Source organism: Balaenoptera musculus, chromosome 3 (genome assembly GCF_009873245.2).
Source record: "Balaenoptera musculus isolate JJ_BM4_2016_0621 chromosome 3, mBalMus1.pri.v3, whole genome shotgun sequence".
NCBI classification, from domain to species: domain Eukaryota; kingdom Metazoa; phylum Chordata; class Mammalia; order Artiodactyla; family Balaenopteridae; genus Balaenoptera; species Balaenoptera musculus.
Genome location: NC_045787.1, coordinates 143270685 through 143292561, shown reverse-complemented (window position 1 = coordinate 143292561; position 21877 = coordinate 143270685). Strand labels below are relative to the sequence as shown.

Genomic DNA, 21877 nt, shown 5'->3' with positions numbered 1-21877 from the left:
GGTGAGCCAGGGCCGGGTCACGGAAGGAGGCCGGGGCTGGGTGGGGTGAGACCCGCGAACCCGTCAAGCAGCCGCGTCCCCCCACCCGGCGGCACACCTGCCTCGCAGGCGCCCACCTGGGGCAGGGACCGCCCTCTGACAGCCCCGCGCGCCTGCCCCACTCGGAGCGCGCGCCACACGCCGCGCGGGACCCGAGGGCGGCGCAGGCGGCGGGGCACCGGAGAGGCGGGAGCCCGGCGTGAAGGGGCCGCCCAGGCTCGCTCCCTCCCGGGGACCGAGCGGGCCGGGGCGTGCTGGGGGCGGGCGCGGTACCTTTTGGACAAATCCATGAGAACCCCGGAGAAAAGCTTCTCCCCGAGGCGGAACGACACGACGAGCGCGTCCTCAATGATGTGGTCCAGCGTGACCCGCACCTCCGAGCCGGGGATCAGTTGCGACACCGCGGAGTCCCCGCCCGCCGGCGGCACGAGCGCCGGGGCTGAGGGCTGGGGCAGCGGCGGTTCCTGACGCTCCTCGGGAGCCGCGGGCTCCTCGGGCGGCGATGCAGGGGAAGGTGAAAGGCCAGGCCCTTCCTGTGGCGCGGCTGCCGCCGGCTCCACCACCCGGGCGGGCAGCTTCTCCTCAGGCTGCAGCTCCGGCCCCACCGCCTCCGGGCTGCGGGCTAGCTCCCCCGGCGGCGGCGGCGGCGGCGGCGGCGGGAACGGCGGCTCGTCGGCCTGAGAAGAGGACTGCTGCCCGTCGGCTTCGCCGTCCGGCACAGATGCTTCAGTGGCCGTGACCGGGAGGGGGTCAGTGCCGGCCTCGCTGCCGGGAATGGGCTCCATCTCCGGCTCGGCCTCGCCGGCGCCCCCCTCCCCGGGGGACGCTGCAGTCGCTGCCGCCTCTGCAGCCACGGCCGCCATTTTCTTCCTGGCTTCTCCCTCCTCCAACTCAGGCTACAGCGGCGGCGGCGGCAGCGCTGCTTGGTTCCCTGGGCCTTCCCCTCCCTTCACCGAACAGTTTTGTCCCGCCCTTACCCCGATACTTGTTATTGGCACCGCGCCATTGGTTCTGTCCTACAGCCCTCCCGCCCTTGCAATACTCCATTGGCCAGGTGGGGACGTCTATCATCCAGTCAGTCCATTTCCCCCCCCCCCATACAGAGTAGGAACTTCTCATTGGCCAGACTAGTTGTCAAATGTCGAATCTTAGAGGAGGAGTGGGGGGCGGGCTCAAAGGGGGCGGGGGGAAGTCAAAAGCTGAGCCTTATACTTATTGCCTCTTTCTATTGGATGGAAGAGAAAATATAGTCTTATGGTTGGCCTATGCTCCTGCCCATTATCAGCCAGGGTTTCAGAGGTGGGATAAAGGAGGGAATCACGTGCCGTGCCTGTTCTTTCAAAGGCTACGGAGGGGAGGAGTAACGAGGTAATGAGGGAGGGGAACCGCTTCCCAAGAATCTCTGCGCAGAGGTCCTTAGAATAAATGTTATTTCTAGGCGCGGACCTGCTTGCAGCCGCGTGTGGGCACGACAGGCTTCTTTGGGAAGAACAACTAAAGTTTGAAGCTAATTCTACAAACAGTATTTGAGCTCCTACTATGCTAGGCACTGTGCTAGGTGCTGGGGATAGAATGATGTGCAAGACGTTCTCCATAACCTCATGGCAGCCACTTCAGCTCCCACACAAGGGGTGTTTCCTTGAGTTCTCTCCACTTTCTAGGAACAATGCACCTACTTATTTCAAAGTAGTAAAATGCTAATGAAAACAGGAAGGATACCATGCACACTGGATTAAGCTGATGAATGTTCCAGAGAGCAGTACAGAGGCATTGCTGAACTTCCACGTGAACGCCAATTTTCAACCCAAATTCACTGGAGAGTGGTCGCACCTGGTTACTTGCTTCAGCCTTTATCTTTCCTTGCCGCTCGTATGCCACAGGTGCAAAAAGCCTCTCCAGCGTTCTAATGCCCCTACTTCTCTATTCCCACTTTAAGTTTCTTGATTTGTTTTGTCTGGAAGAATCTACTGAACCTATTTCTTTCAAAAGGCTCAGAGTGAGCCTTTTCTCCAGAAGAGATTGTAAGCACTGAGAATGCCTGCAGGAGCGAGGAGAGAAAAGTTGCCAACATGAGGGGGAGTAAAAAATGAAATTCTAAAGACTAATTACAGCCAGCATTTATTGGGCACCCCCTATGTGCCAGGCACTAGTACAGACATTTAGTATAACACCTCATTTAATCCTTACAATACTCCTATAAGGCAGGTACTTTTATTATACCCGTCTTATAAATAAAGAAGCTGAGGCACAAAAAGGGTGCTCAAGGTCACTCAGCTAGTAAGTTGCATAGTCAGAATTCCAGTTTTTTTTTGGGGGGGGGGTGGAGATAAATTAGGAGATTGGGATTAACAGATACACACTAGTATATATAAAATAGATAAACAGCAAGGACCTACTGTATAGCACAGGGAACTATACTCAATATCTTGTAATAACCTATAATGGAAAAGAATCTGAAAAAGAATATCTATATCTCTCTATATATATCTGAATCACTTTGCTATACACCTATAACTAACACATTATAAATCAACTATACTTCAATTAAAAAAATAAAATAGCAAAAAGAAAAAAATTCCAGTTTTACATTGAAAGGACTGAAAATGGGAGAAAGTAAATATCACCATATGCTCTATTTCAAGCCCTGGGGCTCTTGGGAAAGGCAAGTAGGAAATCCCTGTCAGGGCAGGATCAGCATCTCCAAAGTAACAGAAGGAAATAAATTTACTGAGTGTCCACTCTGTACCAGAGATTTTCCCATAAGCTCTCATTTAAAATCCTGTGAGTTAAATCTTCTCCCTCTTTTACAGGTGAGGATACTGATCCTTAGCCAGGTTAAAGGTCTTCTTAGCAGTCACACAGATAGCTAGCAGCAGATCCTATAGAACCCAGGTCTTTCCAAGTGCATGATTGTTTAACTCATTCACTGAGCAAATAATTTATCACCTGCAGGCAAGATGCCTCCAGAAAACAGGCATGGATCCTATCTTACAGAGTTTTCGCCATGATCAATTTTCTATATTTCAACATAATCAATTAATTAAACAAAACATATAGTCCTATGAAACTTGTAGACCCACATTGAGTTCCCACATTGTATAATACCCCACATGGAAAAAAATACAGTTCAGGTCCTACGACCTGATTACCTCTTGCAGTAATTCATTGCAAGACGCTGCAGTAAATCATTTAAATTAAGGATTTATAGCAGATGGTGGCATATCAAGTCACCCTTCTAAATCACCATTTTCAGCCTGCAACTCAAGATCCTCTACTGGCTCCCTATGTTCACATCAAGTGTATCCTCTTCTGCTTGTCATTCAAGGCCCTCTCTGTTCCTACTTTATCTTTCAAGGTCTGTTCTCTACTACTCTTCAAGCTTTCTAATACTGGGAAGATCTTTCATCGATTTATTCCACAGATAAATATTCAAGGCCTACTATATGTCAGTTACTGGGCTAGGCAGTCAGAAGGCATGCAGAAAGAACATGAAAGCCTCCTCGGAGTTATTTTTCTAGTTAGGGAGCTAGAAAATAAGCAGTGAATAAATAACATGATTCACAGATTATGAGCAATGCCATAAAAGAAATAAACAGGGTGAGGTGATAGGGAATAGCTGGGGGAGGGGCAGAGAGTGTCTCGTTTAGATAAGGTGGTCAGAAAAGACCTCTCTGAAGACAAGACATTTTAATTAAAATGCAAAGGATAAGAAGGAGCCAGCTATTGACATTGCTGAATGAACACTTCGGTCAAAAGGAGCAGCAATTGTTAAAGTCCTGTGGCAAAAGAGGGCTTGGCTTACTCCAGAAACAGGAAGAGACCAATGTGGTTGAAGAGTAATAAGCAAGAAGATAAGTAGCTGCGATAAGGTTGGAAAGGAAGACAGGAGTCAAATCATATTTTATGTACTGCAAATACAAAATCGAGATTCTGCCCTCGGGGGGTTCCAAATATACTGGGACCCCAGCTTTTACATCTGCTGTTGTATCCTAGTCTCCCCTGCCTTCTGTCTCCTCCTGGCACAGGATCAGCATAGAAGAGGCCTTTGGTATTTGTGGAATGGATAGCCACATGGTATTTGGTGCTGAATGGATAGAGGTTTTCATGAATGGTTGGAAGGTTGGATGATGTCTTAGTCCATTCATACTGCTAGAACAAAATGCCACAGACTGAGTGGCTTATAAACAACAGAAATTAATTTCTTACAGCTCTGGAGCCTGGAAGTACAAGATCAGGGTGCCAGCACAGTCAGGTGAGGGCCCTCTTCCTGGCTGCAGAATTCTTGTTGTATGCTCACTGGCAGAAGGAGGCAAAGGTGCTCTCTTGGACCTCTTTTATAAGTGCATTAGTCTCTTTCATAAAGGCCCTGTCCTCATGACCTAATCACCTCCCAAAAGCCCCACCTCCTAATAACCACCTGGATGGTTAAGATTTCAGCAAATGAATTTTGGAGGGACACAAACATTCAGACCGTAACAGATGAATAGTTGGTTGATTGGACAAATCGTTGAATAGATGGATGGATGGGTGGATGGAGGGGTGGATAGATGAATGGCAGGGATAAGGAATCCAGCTGACTACCCAAGTGCATCCTCACTGTCACAAGCCGACTTTGATCTCTGAGCTCTGTGGGTACTACAGTTTGGTGGCTAAAAACTCAGAGAGTGGAACAAATGAACCTGTATGTAACTCCTCAGTTGGCCTCTGACTAGCGTATGATCTGGGCATAATCTTAGGCAAGTTGCTTAACTTCATTTATAAAATGTCTTAATAATAACTACCTTCCGGTACTTCTCTGGTGGCACAGTGGTTAAGAGTCCGCCTGCCAATGCAGGGGACACAGGTTCGAGCCCTGGTCCGGGAAGATCCCACATGCCACGGAGCAACTAAGCCTGTGTGCAACAATTACTGAGCCTGCACTCTAGAGCCCGTGAGCCACAACTACTGAGCCCGTGTGCCACAACTACTGAAGCCCGCACGCCTAGAGCCTGTGCCCCACAACAAGAGAAGCTACCGCAATGAGAAGCCCGCGCACCACAACGAAGAGTAGCCCCCGCTCACTGCAACTAGAGAAAGCCCGTGCGCAGCAACAAGGACCCAACGCAGACAAAAATAAATAAATAGGGCTTCCCTGGTGGCGCAGTGGTTGAGAATCTGCCTGCCAATGCAGGGGACACGGGTTCGAGCCCTGGTCTGGGAGGATCCCACATGCCGCGGAGCAACTGGGCCCGTGAGCCACAACTACTGAGCCTGAGCGTCTGGAGCCTCTGCTCCGCAACAAGAGAGGCCGCGATAGTGAGAGGCCCGCGCACCGCGATGAAGAGTGGCCCCCACTCGCCGCAACTGGAGAAAGCCCTCGCACAGAAACGAAGACCCAACACAGCCAAAAAATAAACATAATAAATAAATAATAAATTAAAAAATAAATAAATAAATAAATTTTAAAATAATAATAATAATAACTACCTTCCTATAGGGCTTGTTTTTTAAATTATGTAACATATATGAAGTGTTTAACATAGAACCAAAATCATAGTGAGCATAGCTCAATAATTGTTAGCACCTAGATCTAGAAATGCAGAATTAGGACTTCCCTGGTGGTCCAGTGGTTAAGACTCGGTGCTTCCACTGTGGGGCACGGGTTCAATCCCTGGTCTGGAAACTAAGATCCCACATGCTGCACAGCATGGCCAAAAAAAAAAAGAAATGCAGAATTATCATTGCATCTGGGGCTGATCATACTCCAGGGGCTCTGACTCCCAATAACCAAACTTGTGAGAGACTAAGTAAAAACCCAGACACTGGGGTGATATGAAGAGGGATAAATGGCTACTTATGGCTTACTAGTTTTTGTTTTTGTTTTCTGGGCCTGGCCTCTCAGGAAATCAAATTACCGACAGACAAAGCATGGGTAGTGGAGACTCAGGACAAAAGGAACTAACTGACAGCACGTGGCTGAGAAGCCACAGTGCCAAATAAATTGCTCCTCCTGTTCTAGGCCTATTTTTGTCCAAGTAACCAATATTTCTCTTCTAAAATCAGATCGCCCACTTCCAGACCAAGATCGTGATGGGTAACTACTGACAGACATGTCAATCACTGGCTCTCTCTCCATGTGTCTCAGCAGTTCTCAATGTATTGAGGAATCTCTCTGAGAATCTGCTAAAAAGCTATGTTTTACATACTGTGTGATCACATTTATATAAAATACAAAAACAAGCAAAACAAATTTATGCTGTTAGAAGTCAAGATAGAGGTTATTCTCGGCAGGGGGAGGGGGGCAGTACAGGTAGTGACTAAAAGAGAATATGAGTGGAGTTTTCTGGGATTCTGATAATTTTCTGTTTTTCATCTACTCACTAGTTATACAGGAAGGTTCAGCTTATAAAAATTCATCAAGCTGTGCACATATGTGCTTTTCTGTGTACAGATTTGTATTAGTTATCTTTTACTGCTAAGTGTCTTAAACAACATATATTTATTTTATAGTGTCTGGGGGCAGAAATCCAGGCATGGCTTAGCTGGGTCCTCTATTTAGGGTCTCTCTCCAGGCTATAATCAAGATGCCAGCAGGAGCTGCAGTCTCTTCTGAAAGTTTGACTAGGGAAGGGCCCACTTCTAAGCTCATTCATATGATCTTGGCAGGATTCAGTTCCTCAGTGGCTGTGCTCAGCTTGCCAAGTGGCCCTCTCCATAGAACAGTCTATGATTTAGAGCTCGCTTCATCAGAGCAAGCATATGAGAAGAGCCGGAGAGAAATGATGCAAGGAAGAGAGAAGTCACGGTCTTTTATAGCCTAATCTCAGAAGAGGCATCCTGTCACTTGTGCTGTATTCCGATCAGAAGCAAGTCACTAGATCCAGCCCAAACACAAGGGGAGAAGATCATACAGGGGCATGAATACCAAGGGGCAGGGATCATTGGGAGCTGAGGGTCACATCATTTAAAGATTTTAAAACATGAAAAGGAAAAGTAATCCAGATGTTTCCCCAAACCTCCCTGCACCCCCACATACTCATCCACAGACGCTGCTGAAGCCTCTTGTTCGATGTGAATGCTTTCCACCCCACACTACCTGCTCCCTCGTAACAGATCCTCATTTCAAACTGGCAGGTGCAAGAAGCCATCATATTAAAAACGTAAATCCCAGTATTGAGGACAATCCCTATAAGGAGAGCCGTCAGTGACCCAACCATTATCGAGCACCTACTATGTGTCAGGCTGAGACAGCAGCCAGATGAGCCTGGTGGGGATCAAGTACATCAAAGGTGGGCACTGTCTTGAGACATCTTCCTCCATGGTCTTGGGTGTCCTTTCACATGCTCCCCTCCCCTCTCCGTATATTTTCAACAGCTTCCATGTCAACATAGTTCCTTAAAAATGGACCCCAAGGGAGGGAGTAGTTCTAGGCTGATCATCTCAGTTTGTCTGGGACTGAAGGGTCTCCTGGGACACAGGATGTTCAGTGTTAAAAGTGGGACAGTCCTAGGCAAACCCTAATGGTTGGTCAGGGTTCATGCTTCGTGTCCTGCAGAAACGAACACTGATCTTTGCAACAACCCAGCAAGAAAGGGAGCCTCAGAGAGGTTAAAGAAAGCTTCCAAAGCTAAAGACTGGGCCCCTCAGTCTCCAAAGAATATGCTCTCGGCAACTTTGATCTTTTGGCTGTTTCTTGTGTTTCCTTAGCCATCCCCTGGGACAGGATCCTTGGGTAAATAGCATATCAGTGTGCATTTTTGTGTCTAGCCTTCTAGTTCCAAGCCCACAGGTTAAATCTAACCTTAAAAATAAAAGTAGAAAATATGAAAAAACAAAACCTGACCTTAGATTCTAAACACCCCTGATTGTACCCACCCCATCAAAAAATTCTAAGAACTTGTATTTGCTTGACATTCCTCTAGGTTGGGTTCTGCCATCATTTCAAATGTGATAGCTATTATTAGATTTTTAGACCCTTGTAAAGTAAGGACTTTATTTTATAGCTTCCTTAGCACAGTGCTGGGCCAAGTAATATCTAATATTTATCAAGTGCTTACTTCACACCAGGCCTTAAATCAATTAAGCCTTTTATATCCCTATGAGGTACATTGCATAATTATCACCATTACAGATATAGGAAACTGAGGCACAGAGAGGTTAAGTAAGTTGCCCAAGGTCACACAGCTAGCAAGTATAGGTACCAAAGAGTAATATCTATTTGCTCATTGATTATAAAGAGTTCCCTGTGTTTTTTTCTGGAAAGACTATCATTTGTTCTGACAGACTTAAGTGAAGCTTTCTGAAAAATGGGTGGAAACCTCAGCTAAAGAGGTACATGTGATATGCCATCCATTCTTGAAAAACCATGAACCCATGATCATTTTGATAGAATTGCTTCTGTGTCATCACAGTTTCTCTCTGTATTGGTTTCCTCATCTCTACGTCAAATGATAATAATCATCTCTACCTCAAAAAAACTGGACCAGGTCTAAGAAGCAGCAACTATTCTTATTATCCCTCCCAAAGGTCTGGAGGCCTGGGCGGGAGCATGGAGGTCATTTGGTTCGTCCAGTGTAAATTCTGAGCCAGAAGCTGCAGGCCAGGCCCTGGTCTTAGCATTTAGTTCATGGCTATTCACTTCCATGCAGCTAATTCAGTGTTTACCCCCAGTAATTTCTCTCACTACACAGTTGGTACATATGCAAATAAAAAATGAACTGCATATTCAGTTCTAAGTAGCTTCGGTTCATTTTTATACCAAATTCCTACTCTCTGTTTTATTTGTATTTGTTTGTTTTTAAAACAGCAGAGGTTTTTTAGGAAGGAATGTATGTAAAGCTATACATAGAAAAAAACCCTTGTGATGTCTGTCTTGTGCATCATTTGCACCTCTCCTACAGAGCACAGTGCCTGGAGTACAGTAGGCCTTCAAAAATATTTGTACAATTCGTAAACAAATGACTAAATGAATGGTTATTTCTAGGGAGTAGGCTCACTGTGGGTTTTTTTCTTTTTGCCCATCTACATGTCCCAGTTATCCTGATTTTCTCATTTTTCTACAATGAACATGTATTTCTGACGGAAAATGTTTAAAATCTTACTTCAGCAAATAAATACTTACATAAGTGAAGAAAACGGAGCCTGGGTAGCCTTGTCATAGGAAGATTCCAAACATGGGCTGCCTGGACAGGGTGTGCATGACTCCGTTGCCTGGGATCTGACGGGCAGAAGGAACAGGAGTCCCCATGCTAGAACCCAGGGGCTCCACCAGCCTGCCCTTTCCGTTTTCCTTTGGCCCACAAGACATCGTTTTTTTTGCTCTCGTGTGTTTACTGGGTGAAAGCGAGAAGCAAGTCCCAAAAGTGTTTTTCAAGGATTGTAAATGATTCATAGGGAGCTCATAGACCTTGGCTGTCTTCTCGTTGCTGCGTTGGAGGTGGTGCCGCTCCCACGCCCTCCCCCCCACCCCTCCCCAAACAGTCCCTGAACCCTCAGAGGCGACCCTCTTCTGTAAGTGTTGGCCCCCGTATCCAAATCCGAATTCCTTTCAGACTCAGCCCACTCCACCCAGGTCTGTGGATGCTGACGAAGAAGGGAACAGACAAGCCAATTTAGTTGTCCTCCTCTCTTTGTTCCCTTGACCTTGAGGCACTTAACTCAGCAGAGCTAGCTAGCAGTGGGGAGAGCCCGGCAGAGTCCGGGAACGAAAGACTAGAGACCTTGGAGGGCTCTTGGAGCCCGCGCTCCTTCTCTCTGCTTTGGTCACCATAGTGACTTCTCTCTGAAGCCTCAACCCTATGGTTTCTGCTGGATATTCATTCATAATAAGGCCACCTCTGCGTTTTCCGCCCACTGCGGAACAGGCACCAAGTGCATTCGCAGTAACGTGGCTGACGCACTGGGCCTTTAATCTACGGGGGGAGGGGGGGGGAGAAGAGTAGGGGGGTGGCGCATGGCGGGGAGGCGGTCCTCTGCCATGCAGAGGGAAGGTTCAGAACTGGGGAGGGGTTCAGACCCCTTGTGGTTCTGTCCCCTCGGTTTACAGAGGAGAAAGGACTTGCCCAAGGTTTCTCAGCCCTTCGAGAGACAGCTCTGACTGGAATATGACAGCCCTGACTCCTGGCCAACTGCTCACTCTGCTCACTGCACTCCATCATCAGGGGTGCGCGTAGGGCCCACGTTCTCACCCCAGATTTTCTAACTTCTTGGCCTTTTGTGCCAAGCACTGGGCATACTTTCTGGGACTGTTACTGAATGTTATCGAATTTATGGTAATCAGATCGTGATGAGCCCCTAGTGAAAGGCTAGAACTAGAGTTCCTGTAGTGAGACAAAACACTTCCATTTCCAGTACAGATTTGCAAGTAAATTAGCTCATTTAATCCCTAAAATTACCCTGCAAAGTGACTGTTATTATTCCCTTTTAAATTGAGAAACCTGCGGCTTCAGAGAGTGTTTGAATGGGTAAACTTGGAGTCAGAGGTGAATTTGAATGCTAACTCTCCAATTTACTAATGATAAAGGATGGCACAATAGCTCATTAGTACAGGCAATGACTTCAGATTCACTGAGATCAAGTCCTGCCATTTCCCTGCTTTGTGACTTTGGGCAGGTTACTTAACTTCTCTGAGCCTCTATTTCTCCATCTGTAAAAACATGATAATAGAACCTACTTCATAAGTCATTGTGAGGATTAAATAAAGTAATGCATGTAAATCACTTAGCACTGTGCCTGAGGGTTAATAAGTGGTTTCTGTTGTTCTAAAATTAGAAAGTACTCTTTCCTGCTAGAACTTCTGGTCACACACAAAAAGAGAAAATCTACACCCCTCTTCCAGGTTCACCCAGAGCCCAAAGCCTTTCCTTTGTGTCAGCCAAGGAACAGAGCACTTGAAAAAATGACATCCCAAAGAGAGGAAGGTGAATTAGAAAGATGCTTTTCATAGCTTGATTTCACATTTTTAAAAGATTCAGACAAGGGAAGAGTGGAAATCTGTATCTCTCTATAGCCTTGCTGCTAATACCTCCAGAGTTATGCTGCCCAACACGGTGGCCGCCAGCCTCGTGTGGTTACTGGAAACATGAAATGTACCAGGTCCAAACTGAGATGTGATGTAAATATAAAACACACACTGCATCTTAAAGACTTGGTAGGAGAAAAATATTATAAAATATCCCATTGGAAACAACAAGGTCCTATTGTATAGCACAGAGAACTATACTCAACATCCTATGATAAACCATAATGGAAAAGAATATATAAAAAAAGAATGTATATATATATGTATAACTGAATCACTTTGCTGTACAGCAGTAATTAACACAACACTGTAAATCAACTATACTTCAATAAAAATAAACAATTAAATTTAAAAAATAAATATCTCATTGATAATTTTTATACTGATTTCCCATTGGAATGATTTTTTTTGGCTGCACCATGTGGCATATGGGATCTTAGTTCCCCGACCAGGGATCGAACCCATGCCCCCTGAAGTGGAAGCACAGAGTCTTAACCACTGGACTACCAGGGAAGTCCCTGGAATGATATTTTAAATAAAATACATTGGGACTTCCCTGGTGGCGCAGTGGTTAAGAATCTGCCTGCTAATTCAGGAGACACGGGTTCGAACCCTGGTCTGGGAAGATCCCACATGCCACAGAGCAAGTAAGCCCCTATGCCACAACTACTGAGCCTGTGCTCTAGAGCCCGCGAGCCACAACTGCTGAGCCCGTGTGCCATGACTACGGAAGCCTGCGCGCCTAGAGCCTGTGCTCTGGGACAAGAGAAGTCACCGCAGTGAGAAGCCCGCGCACCGCAACGAAGAGTAGCCCCGGCTCGCCACAACTAGAGAAAGCCCGCGCGCAGCAACAAAGACCCAACGCAGCCAAAAATAAATAAATAAATTTTAAAATAATAATAATAACTACCTTCCTCTAGGGCTTGTTTTTTAAATTATGTAACATATATGAAGTGCTTAACATAGAACCAAAATCACAGTGAGCATAGCTCAGTGATTGTTAGCACCTAGATCTAGAAATGCAGAATTAGGACTTCCCTGATGGTCCAGTGGTTAAGACCCAGTGCTTCCACTGTGGGGCACAGAGCAGCAATGAAAACCCAATGCAGCCAAAAATAAATAAATAAATAAATTTTAAAAATAAAGTAAAATACATTATTAGAGTTAATCTTACCCATTTCTTTTTTTTTTTAAGATTTTTTGATGTGGACCATTTTTAAAGTCTTTATTGAATTAGTTACAATATTGCTTCTGTTTTATGTTTTGGTTTTTTTGGCCTCGAGGCATGTGGGATCTTAGCTCCAAGACCAGGGATTGAACCCGCACCCCCTGCACTGGAAGGTGAAGTCTTAACCACTGGACCGCCAGGAAAGTCCCCTACCCATTTCTTTCGACGTTTTTAATATAGCTACCATAAAATTTTCAGTTATATATGTGGCTCACATTGTATTTCTCTAAGGCTGAGCTAGTATAGAAAACTCTAATTCCAGCTCAGCCGACCTACATAGGACATCGCCTCACATTTCTCTCGTTTAATTATCACAACAACATTATCTAGAAAGTATCGTTATCTACATTTTACTGGTGGAGGACAAGCTTAGGGATGCCAACCCTTCATTTTGCCAGGTAAGGTCACCAAATCACTATTATTATGTACTATCAGCATTTCATAAAGAAAAGACTTCTTTAGTAAGAATAAAATTGAAAATTTCAACTATGTAAAACAGTACATTGACACCCAAAACTGTCTCCCATAAAAAAAAAAAAAAGCAGCGGCATTCTTTAAGAGCTTATTATTTTGCAGGCACTGGGATGATATATGCTTTATCTTATTCAGTTCTGTAAAATCTATGAGGTCAGTACTATTATCACCTTTAACAGATGAGGAGACTGAGGCACTGAGAGCCATCTGGCTTATAAACTGGGGCTGTAGGATTGTAAGAAGATAGGTTACAGGGTCCCTGGAGAAAGAGAACCGGGAATGGCTTTCTTGACGTAAGAGAAGCCATTTTGGCCTAAGCCATTTTGTAATCTAAGCCTGGCCACAATGCTTGCCCTTGAACAGGTCTCAGTAATCAACGATCTTCAAGAACAAAGGAATGCAGGAGCAGAGAAAAGGCAGTCAAACAACAGTGCAGTGATAAAGCAAAGTCCTAGTTCCCCCTCAAGGGATATACATAACAATATATCTTTGAGTTCTTCATGAACTAAGGCCTCCACCCAGGTGGGGAATGGAATGATGCTGTTGACCCTCCTGACTTCAATCAACTAAAGCTTAGACTCTGTGACCTTGGCCCCAATTCTACAGTGAATCCTCCTTTGCTCAAGCCCCTTCATGAATATGCATGTACACTTAGCTTAAAAATTCCCCAGTTTTGCTGTTGGGGAGACACTGCTTTGGGAAAGATCCCCAGTGATCTCCTTACTTCCTGCAAGTAATAATAAATCCTTCCTTCTCCCCATCTTTGGTTTGGTGTGTCTTTGGTTCAGCACCCACCAAGAGGCAAACCCATTTTTCAGGTAATAGGATTTGAACTGTCAAATGACAAAAATAATACAATTTCGTAATGAGTATCATGTCCTTTACTTAAGGGAAAACAACCCATGGATTGGGGGAGTACAGTGCCTCACCAGCAGTGGAGCACTCCTTCTGAGGGATTCTGGGCAAAAGCGAGTTTTACAGAGCATTAGATGAGGCAATGCAGAAACAGGGCATGATTGGCTAGGAGGTCAGGGATTCCTTATAAGGCCAGCAGGTCCTGTTTTCTAGGATAAGGTGAACTAGCTTTAGCTGAGTTGGAGGACTGTTACTGGTGTAGTTAGGTTTCCTAGACAGTGAGGTGTTTTCAGTCCATGTGGGCTGACTTAGGTTTAGATTTGTAACTTGGGCCAGGCCACTGGGCAGCCTCCATTTTGTGGGTACCGATATAGGAATGTCCTTTATCAATTCCCCACTTTTGATCAATACTCTCAGTTGTACTAGAGTATTGATCAAAATTTAAGGTGTTAACTCAGCTCTGAGCTACTGCTTTTTGTGAATGCTGGGGTCAGGTTGGATCTCTGACTGGAATTCATGCCATTTTTGGCGTTCTAGGCAAAGGGAGATCATTCGTCTGGTCCCCAGCGGCTGCATGCATGCATTTATAGCCTTTGAGAGGACATAGCACACAAGGGAGACTATTAGAATGATTATAAGCAGGATGGTACCCAACATTTGGAGGGCACTCTGACTCTGAGGCCAAGGTGCCATGACCCAAACCAACTCAGATCAGAAAGATCAAAGAAAGACCCTGTTGAAGGAGTCACCTTCTTAAACCAAATGGCTTGCTCAGTGATATGTAGCTGAGTCTCAACTTCCTCAGACTATTAATCCAAGTGCAGAAAGTGGTGCTGGGCACAGCACAGATACCTCCTTGCTCATCTAAAAGATAATCAAGGGCTATCCTATTAACAACAATTTTGGCCAGAGAGTCCAGGGATTTTTGTTGGACAGCTATTGCTTTAGCAGCAGAATCTGTGATGGCTTCGGGAGTTAAGGAAAGATTCCTGATCATAGCCTCCTTTGCACTTACTTCAAGCCAGAGGAGGAGGGATCTGCTAAAGGAAGGGAATTCTGAATCATGAATGCCTCCTGGTAATTCCTGTTTGATACGATAATGCAAATTGAGGGGAGTTACAAATATTCAAATGGTACATTTGTGGGTGGAGTTATTCCCCCGAAACTTGGATGGTTTTACCAGGATTATAAATTTGACAGGTTAAGCACCGATTAAAAACTATAGTTGCAGCCTTATGGTATAATTTGGACCTTTTTTTTTTCCCCAGTAAATTAGTTCTTTATTCTAATCATAAAGGTCTGAATTTTATTTACCTGTTGCGTTATTAAAAGAAAACTTTTTAACAGTCAAAAAATAAATATCATAAGTTTAATTTTAATGTTACAGGCACTTTCAAGTTCATCATTCCATTTACAGTATTATATCAACGCTACATTTTAAAACTTTAGAGGGACTTCCCTGGTGATCCAGTGGTTAAGACTCTGCGCTCCTAATGCAGGGGGTCTGGGTTCGATCCCTGGTCTGGGAACTAGATCCTACCTGCTGCAACTAAAAGATCCTGCACGCTGCAACTAAGACCAAGTGCAGCCAAATAAATAAATAAATAAATATTAAAAAAAAATTTAGAAAAGTTTTCCTTGTAGAAAAAGAAATAGGTAAATTCTTTAAAAAAAAACGTATTCTTTCTCTTAAAAGAAGTGAAGTAGACATGCCAAGTGATTAAAGTCCTTAAGGGATGAAGTAAAATAAAAAAGCAAGTTCAGGGGGATTCCCTGGTGGTGCAGTGGTTGAGAGTCCGCCTGCTTAATGCAGGGGACGCGGGTTCGAGCCCTGGTCTGGGAGGATCCCGCATGCCGCGGAGCAACTAGGCCCGTGAGCCACAGCTACTGAGCCTGCGCGTCTGGAGCCTGTGCTCCGCAACAAGAGAGGCCGCGATAGTGAGAGGCCCGCGCACCGCGATGAAGAGTGGCCCCCGCTCTCCGCAACTGGAGAAAGCCCTCGCACAGAAACGAAGACCGAACACAGCCAAATATAAATTAAAAAAAAAAAAAAAAAGCAAGTTCAGGCACTCAGAACTATTTAAAGTTTAAAAGCCTGCTGCTGTTTGGTACTTTCCTCACTCCTTCCCCCAAATGAAAGAAACGTGCTGATACCTGGTAAAAGCTTTTTTCTGTTCCCATGGTGTGTCATGGAACATAAGGTATGGAGAAGTGGTACCCTGAGAGATTATGGGAGAACCAAGTGGCCATCCTGACTCTCCCAGAGTTTGGAGGTCTTACTTATATAAGACCCTTTGATTTCCAGTATCGGTGTTCCCCAGGAGGCGAAGAAGTGTGTTGTAAAATGATGACCTATGATGTTAGAGGTTGAGTTAGAATATTAATGGACCTTTGAACCATGCAGTAAATTTCATCCCTCTCTGTGGACGCAGTGGCTTTGGCATGAAAATCTGCCCATGCCTTTCTCTGGTATTCGGGCTCAGTTCTTTTAGTGTGAGCCTTAATCTTAATGAGAGCGAGTTTAGAAGGGAGGAGGATGGCAGAGAGAAGTACTTCTACTAATACCCTCTTTTGAATAGGAGTGCCGCTTGAAGTTGGAAAACCTCTTTGTTTCCATAACATTCCATGGCCATGTTCCATGCCAAAGGCACAGCAGCTATCAGTGTAAATGTTAACTGATTTTTCTTGAGCTCTTCTGGTCAAGGCAAATAATTCTGCCTGTTGTGCTGAATTACCTTGCGGGAAAGGTCTGTGTTCAATGAACTCATATTGAGTAGGGACTGCATCACCAGCTTGATATTTTCCCTGTTTATTTTCGGTATAAGACCCATCCACACAGAGAATTAAATCTAGGTTATGTAGGCCTATGTCCTTTAGATCTGGACGTGGGGTAACTAATTGGAAAGTGACGGTCTCACAGACATATTCTTCTTCCACATCTGATAAGGGAAGTAAGGCAGGAGGATTAAGAACGTTGCACCAAAAATAAAAAATAAATAAAAATAAAAATTAAAAAAAGGGAATTCTCTTTGGGAGACTGGGATTGACATATATACACTAATATGTATAGAATAGATAACTAGTAAGAACCTGCTGTATAAAAAAATAAATAAAATAAAATTCAAAAAAGAAAAAAAAGGGAATTCCCTAGTGGTCCAGTGGTTAGGACTCCGTGCTTCCACTGCAGGGGGGAACACGTTTGATCCCTGGTCGGGGAACTAAGATCCCTCATGCCTCACGGTAAGGCCAAAAAATTAAAAAAAAATTTTTTTTAATTAATTAAAAAAAAAAAAGAACGTCGCAGAGTTTAAGATGTATATTAGATGGACATAAAAGCAGGAGTCCAGGACTTCCCTGGTGGTGCAGTGGTTAAGAATCCGCCTGCCAATGCAGGGGACACGGGGTCGAGCCCTGGTCCGGGAAGATCCCACATGCCACGGAGCAACTAAGCCCGTGTGCCACCACTACTGAGCCTGCGCTCTAGAGCCCGCGAGCCACAACTACTGAGCCTGCGCACCTAGAGCCCGTGCTCCGCAACTAGAGAAGCCATCACAATGAGAAGCCCGCGCACCTAGAGCCCGTGCTCCGCAACAAGAGAAGCCACCACAATGAGAAGCCCGCGCACCACAATGAAGAGTAGCCCCCGCTCACTGCAACTAGAGAAAGCCCGCACATAGCAACGAAGACCCAACACAGCCAAAAATAAATACATACATACATACATACATAAATATTACGAACTAAGCAGTTTAAAATATTTAAAAAAAAAAAAAAAAGTAGGAGTCCAGGGACTTCCCTGGTGGTCCAGTGGTTAAGACTTCACCTTCCAGTGGAGGGGGTGCGGGTTTGATCCCTGGTCGGGGAGCTAATGTAAGTGAGCAGGACCCTATGGGGCCTTCCCAGGACAGTGCTTCCCCACATCCTCTGCTTCAGCCCTGTTCTGAAGTACCTAGGTAATAGTATTTGATGCACATTTCCTGAGTTGCTTTGCAGATGTGAACCACTCCCCCCCCACCAAATGGAAGAACTACTTGATGACCATGAGCACGTAGGTCCAGGCCTCCTGGAGCCTAAGGACTGATAATGTTAACCCCTGTGACACCACCCTGCTGCCTCACCACCAGCCAATCAGAGAACTGAGTACAAGCTGCTCACATACCCTGCGACCCCCCCTCTCCTGGCCTTTAAAAATGCTTTGCCAAAACCATTCGGGGAGCTCGAGGCTTTTCAGGGCATGAGCCACCTGGTCTCCTTGCATAGCCTTGCAATAAACCTTTCTCTGCTCCAAACTCCAACGTTTCAGTTTATTTGGCCTCACTGTGAGTCGGGCACACAAACTCGAGAACTTGGCATAACACTGATATCCCACATGCCTGGCAGTCAAAAAAACCAAAACATAAAACAGAAGCAATATTGTAACAAATTCAATAAAGACCTCAAAAAAAAAAAAAAAAAGGAGGAGTCCATAAGTAGTGGGTCTACTTGAGGAAAGATGCTGATCTTAGAACAACAGCAGACGATATTGGAAGATAAATACATTTCCTAAGGTCAGATCTGTTGAGGCTTCTATTAACTGAGTTGCAGCTGCGACTGCCTTAAGCTGATTTGGGTCAACTCTGGTTACTGAGTTTGGCGGCCTGCGGTAATATTCGGCAGGTCTCATTCTTCCACTGCAGTCTTGAGTTAACATTCCTAAAGCCTGATTATTCCTTTCTTGGACAACTACAGTCAAAGATTTGTCATAGTTGGGTAGACCCAGTGCCGGAGGATTTTGGAGGGCTGTCTTAAGGTCAGTAGGTGCTTGTTTGTGTTTGTCTTCCCACGATGGGGGTTATGGTGTGGTGGTTTTGGTGAGTTCATAAAGCAGGGAAGCTCCTGAGAAAAAATTAGGAACCCAAAGCCTGCAATATCCTGCCAGGCCTAAAACCTCTCTAAGTTGTTTTTTTGTAGTAGGTTTTGGACAGTTTTGTATTCATTGTATGTACTTTAGAGAAAAGTGAAATCCCCTAGTGCTTTTTTTTTTTTTTTTGTAATTTATTCATTTATTTATTCTTTTTGGCTGCCTTGGGTCTTCGTTGCTGTGCACGGGCTTTCTGTAGTTGCAGCGAGCAGGGGCTACTCTTCGTCATGGTGCACAGGCTTCTCATTGCGGTGGCTTCTCTTGGGTGCTAGAGTGCGGGCTTCAGTAATTGTGGCACATGGGCTCAGTAGTTGTGGCTCGTGGGCTCTAGAGCACAGGCTCAGTAGTTGTGGCGCATGGGCTTAGTTGCTCCACAGCATGTGGGATCTTCCCGGACTAGGGCTTAGAGCCCGCATTGGCAGGCAGATTCTTAACCACTGCGCCACCAGGGAAGAACCTCCCCTAGTGCTGTAAATCATGTCCTAAATAGCAAATAACCTGATCGCAAAACTCAAGTTTTTCCTTTGAGGACTTGCGACCTTTGCTTGCAAACTGTTGGAGTAAATGCATTGAGTCTAATTTAGAGGCTTCCTGTGTGGAAGAACACAGCAACAGATCATCCACATATTGTAAAAGTGAGGGAATGTAGGGTGCTCAGATCTTGCTAGAGGGCTTGGGAAAATATGTGGAAGTTCCAGTAAGTCCCTGAGGCATTATGGTCCAAGTATATTGCCGATTGTTCCAGGAAAGGCAAAAAAATGTTGGTGATTTGGGTCCAAAGGGATGCTAAAGAAAGATGAGCTGAAGTCTACCACTGTGAAACTCTTAGCAGTGGTGGGACCTGTGATAATAACGTCTTTGTATTGGGTACCACTGGAAGATGAGGAATCACAATTTTATTTATCGCCCTTAGGTCTTGGAAGAATCGCCATCCTTGCCCACTTAGCTTTTTAATTGGGAGGATGGGAGTGTTATAAGGGCTGGTGTGAGGGACGAGTAACCGTTGTAAAATTAAAGATTCAACAATGGGGATGAGTCCTTGTGTAGCTCTGATATTAGTGGATATTGAATCAATTTAGGCAAAGGTTTGGTAGAGTGTATTTTTATGGGTTCAGCACTCTTGATTTTTCCAGTGTCTGATGATAAACTTGCCCACAGATTCTGGGGAACTTCAGATAACTCATAGGGTGAAACATCTTCAATACTATCTATGGCAAATTGTAGAGCACATAATAATTGCGATTCGGGTTGGTCAGGGAATTCAAGGGTTATTTCTCCATCGGGCATGACCTTTATGTGCCCTTGTAACTTTTTTTCTTTTTTTTGGCCACTCAGCTTGCGGAATCTTAGTTCCCCAATCAGGGACTGAACCTGGGGCTACAGCAGTGAAAGCTCCAAGTCCTAACCACTGGACCGCCAAGGAACTCTCCTTGTCCTTGTAATTTAGATCAAAGATCTTAGCCCATTAAACTCGAAAGAGGTTAAGTCACAAAGTAGAAAGGTATGATTGCTGGAGATTGGTCCTAGGGTCATCTGGACAAGTTTTGATAGGTATTCTTATTGTACCTTATTTGAAAACCCCACTATTTTATATTGTTTTTCACTCTGAGGGATAGGTTGTTTTTATTTTTTTTAATTAATTTTTGGCTGCGTTGGGTCTTCGTTGCTGTGCGCGTGCTTTCTCTAGTTGCGGCGAGCGGGGGCTACGCTTCATTGCGGTGCTCGGGCTTCTCATTGTGGCGGCTTCTCTTGGTGCGGAGCATGGGCTCTAGGCACATGGGCTTCAGTAATTGTGGCTCGTGGGCTCTAGAGTGCAGGCTCAGTAGTTGTGGCGCATGGGCTTAGCTGCTCCGTGGCATGTGGGATCTTCCCGGACCAGGGCTCGAACCTGTGTCCCCTGCATTGGCAGGCGGATTCTTAACCACTGCGCACCAGGGAAGCCAGGGATAGGTTGTTTTTAAAAGATGGGGGCTGACTTAGGTTTAGATTTGTGACTTGGGCTGGGCCACTGGGGCAGCCTCCGTTTTGTGGGTCCTGATATATGAATTTCCTTTATGAGAACCCACATCTGGTCAACCAAAGCCTGTTCTCTATCAGTTTTACCTCCCCATAATTGTCCTAGGAAGTGATTGCAGTTTGCATTAGGTTGTAAATTTGATGAGTTTTTGTTGTTGTTGTTGTTTGTTTTTTTTTTTTAGAATTCCATTATAGATTTATATAACCTTTCCCTCCCCACCCCAGTCTGTACTTGAATTTGGGGAAAGGTAATTACAGTTGAAGTGACACATGTACTTAAAAGGAAATCAACACCTCTGCCTTCATCCTGCATGAATATGAAAGAGGGATTTCTATCTAACCAGCCCTTCTCATTTTCCCTTCTGATGAGGAAGCTCTGGAGAAGTCCAGGCTGTAGTTGGGCTGCCTGCCTCTTTCTCACACACGGCTTCATCTGCATCCTCCCAGGCAGTGCCTGAGGCCCTGGAGACCACTCCACTTCAGCCCTCTTTCCACCTGACAGGGGATTTAGAACCGAGCTTCCCATGCCTGATCAACAGTTGATTTCTAACTTGTCCACCTCCTGGCTTTCAGCTCTCAGAGCTCAGCCCTCAGGGAGATCACACTTGACTTTGAAAGCTGAGGGGAAACCTGCTCGGCATTAACCTCCAAATTCAAATCCTGAAGTTGCAGATTTGCAGGGTGGGTGATTAGGGAGGCTGGCATTTTAAAGCCACAAATATAAGGGTAGGCACTTATGTCTTTTAGTCATATTGGGCTTGTGATTATAATGACTATTACTTGGTAGATGCTTTGCAAACATGGAATCATCATGGAATCATAGCAACTCTTATTCATCATACAAATGAGGAAGCTGAGGCTAAGGGAAGTGAAGTGATTTGCCCATGTCACACAGCTGGTGATGGCTGAGCCAAGACCCCAAACCTGGTCTATCAGACTCCAAAGCTTAGAACTCTGAACTAGTTTGCTTGCCCAAGGTCATGTCATGGCTAGTAAGTGATGGAGCCAAAATTCCAATTAAAACAAAAATGAGAGACCATGCCTTCCCCGGAAAACTTGCAGAGATGAAAGAAATGATGATGTCAAATGTGAGTGAAGGTGAGTGAGATGAGCTTTCCTTCAGGCACTCAAGCCTCTGCAATTTGATGTTTCCCTTTTGAATAGCAATTTAATAATATATACAAAGTCCTTAATTTTCTTTTCTTTTTTTAAAAAATTAATTAATTTATTTATTTTTGGCTGCGTTGGGTCTTCGTTGCTGCACGCGAGCTTTCTCTAGTTGTGGCGAGTGGGGACTACTCTTTGTTGTGGTGCGCAGGCTTCTCATTGCGGTGGCTTCTTTTGTTGCGGAGCACAGGCTCTAGAG

The 21877-nt window shown here is 45.1% G+C and overlaps 1 protein-coding gene across 7 annotated transcripts in view; it reads right to left on the bottom strand.

Annotated features, from left to right (window-relative positions):
- Window positions 1-21877, bottom strand: part of PWWP2A (PWWP domain containing 2A) — a 93521-nt gene that overhangs the window by 34577 nt on the left and 37067 nt on the right. For 2 of the 7 annotated variants that reach the window (XR_005019274.1, XM_036846720.1), the window contains exon 1: window positions 313-1029. The exons of 1 other annotated variant lie outside the window; for it this stretch is intronic. Coding sequence is in view for 5 of the 6 variants with exons in the window: in XM_036846720.1 (XP_036702615.1) it covers window positions 313-902 (590 nt within the window). In the remaining variant the exon portion in view is untranslated. Of the gene's footprint in view, window positions 1-312; window positions 1030-21877 lie in introns of those variants that run through there. 4 more of the 7 variants (XM_036846715.1, XM_036846718.1, XM_036846719.1 and 1 more) reach the window with 3 other exon arrangements.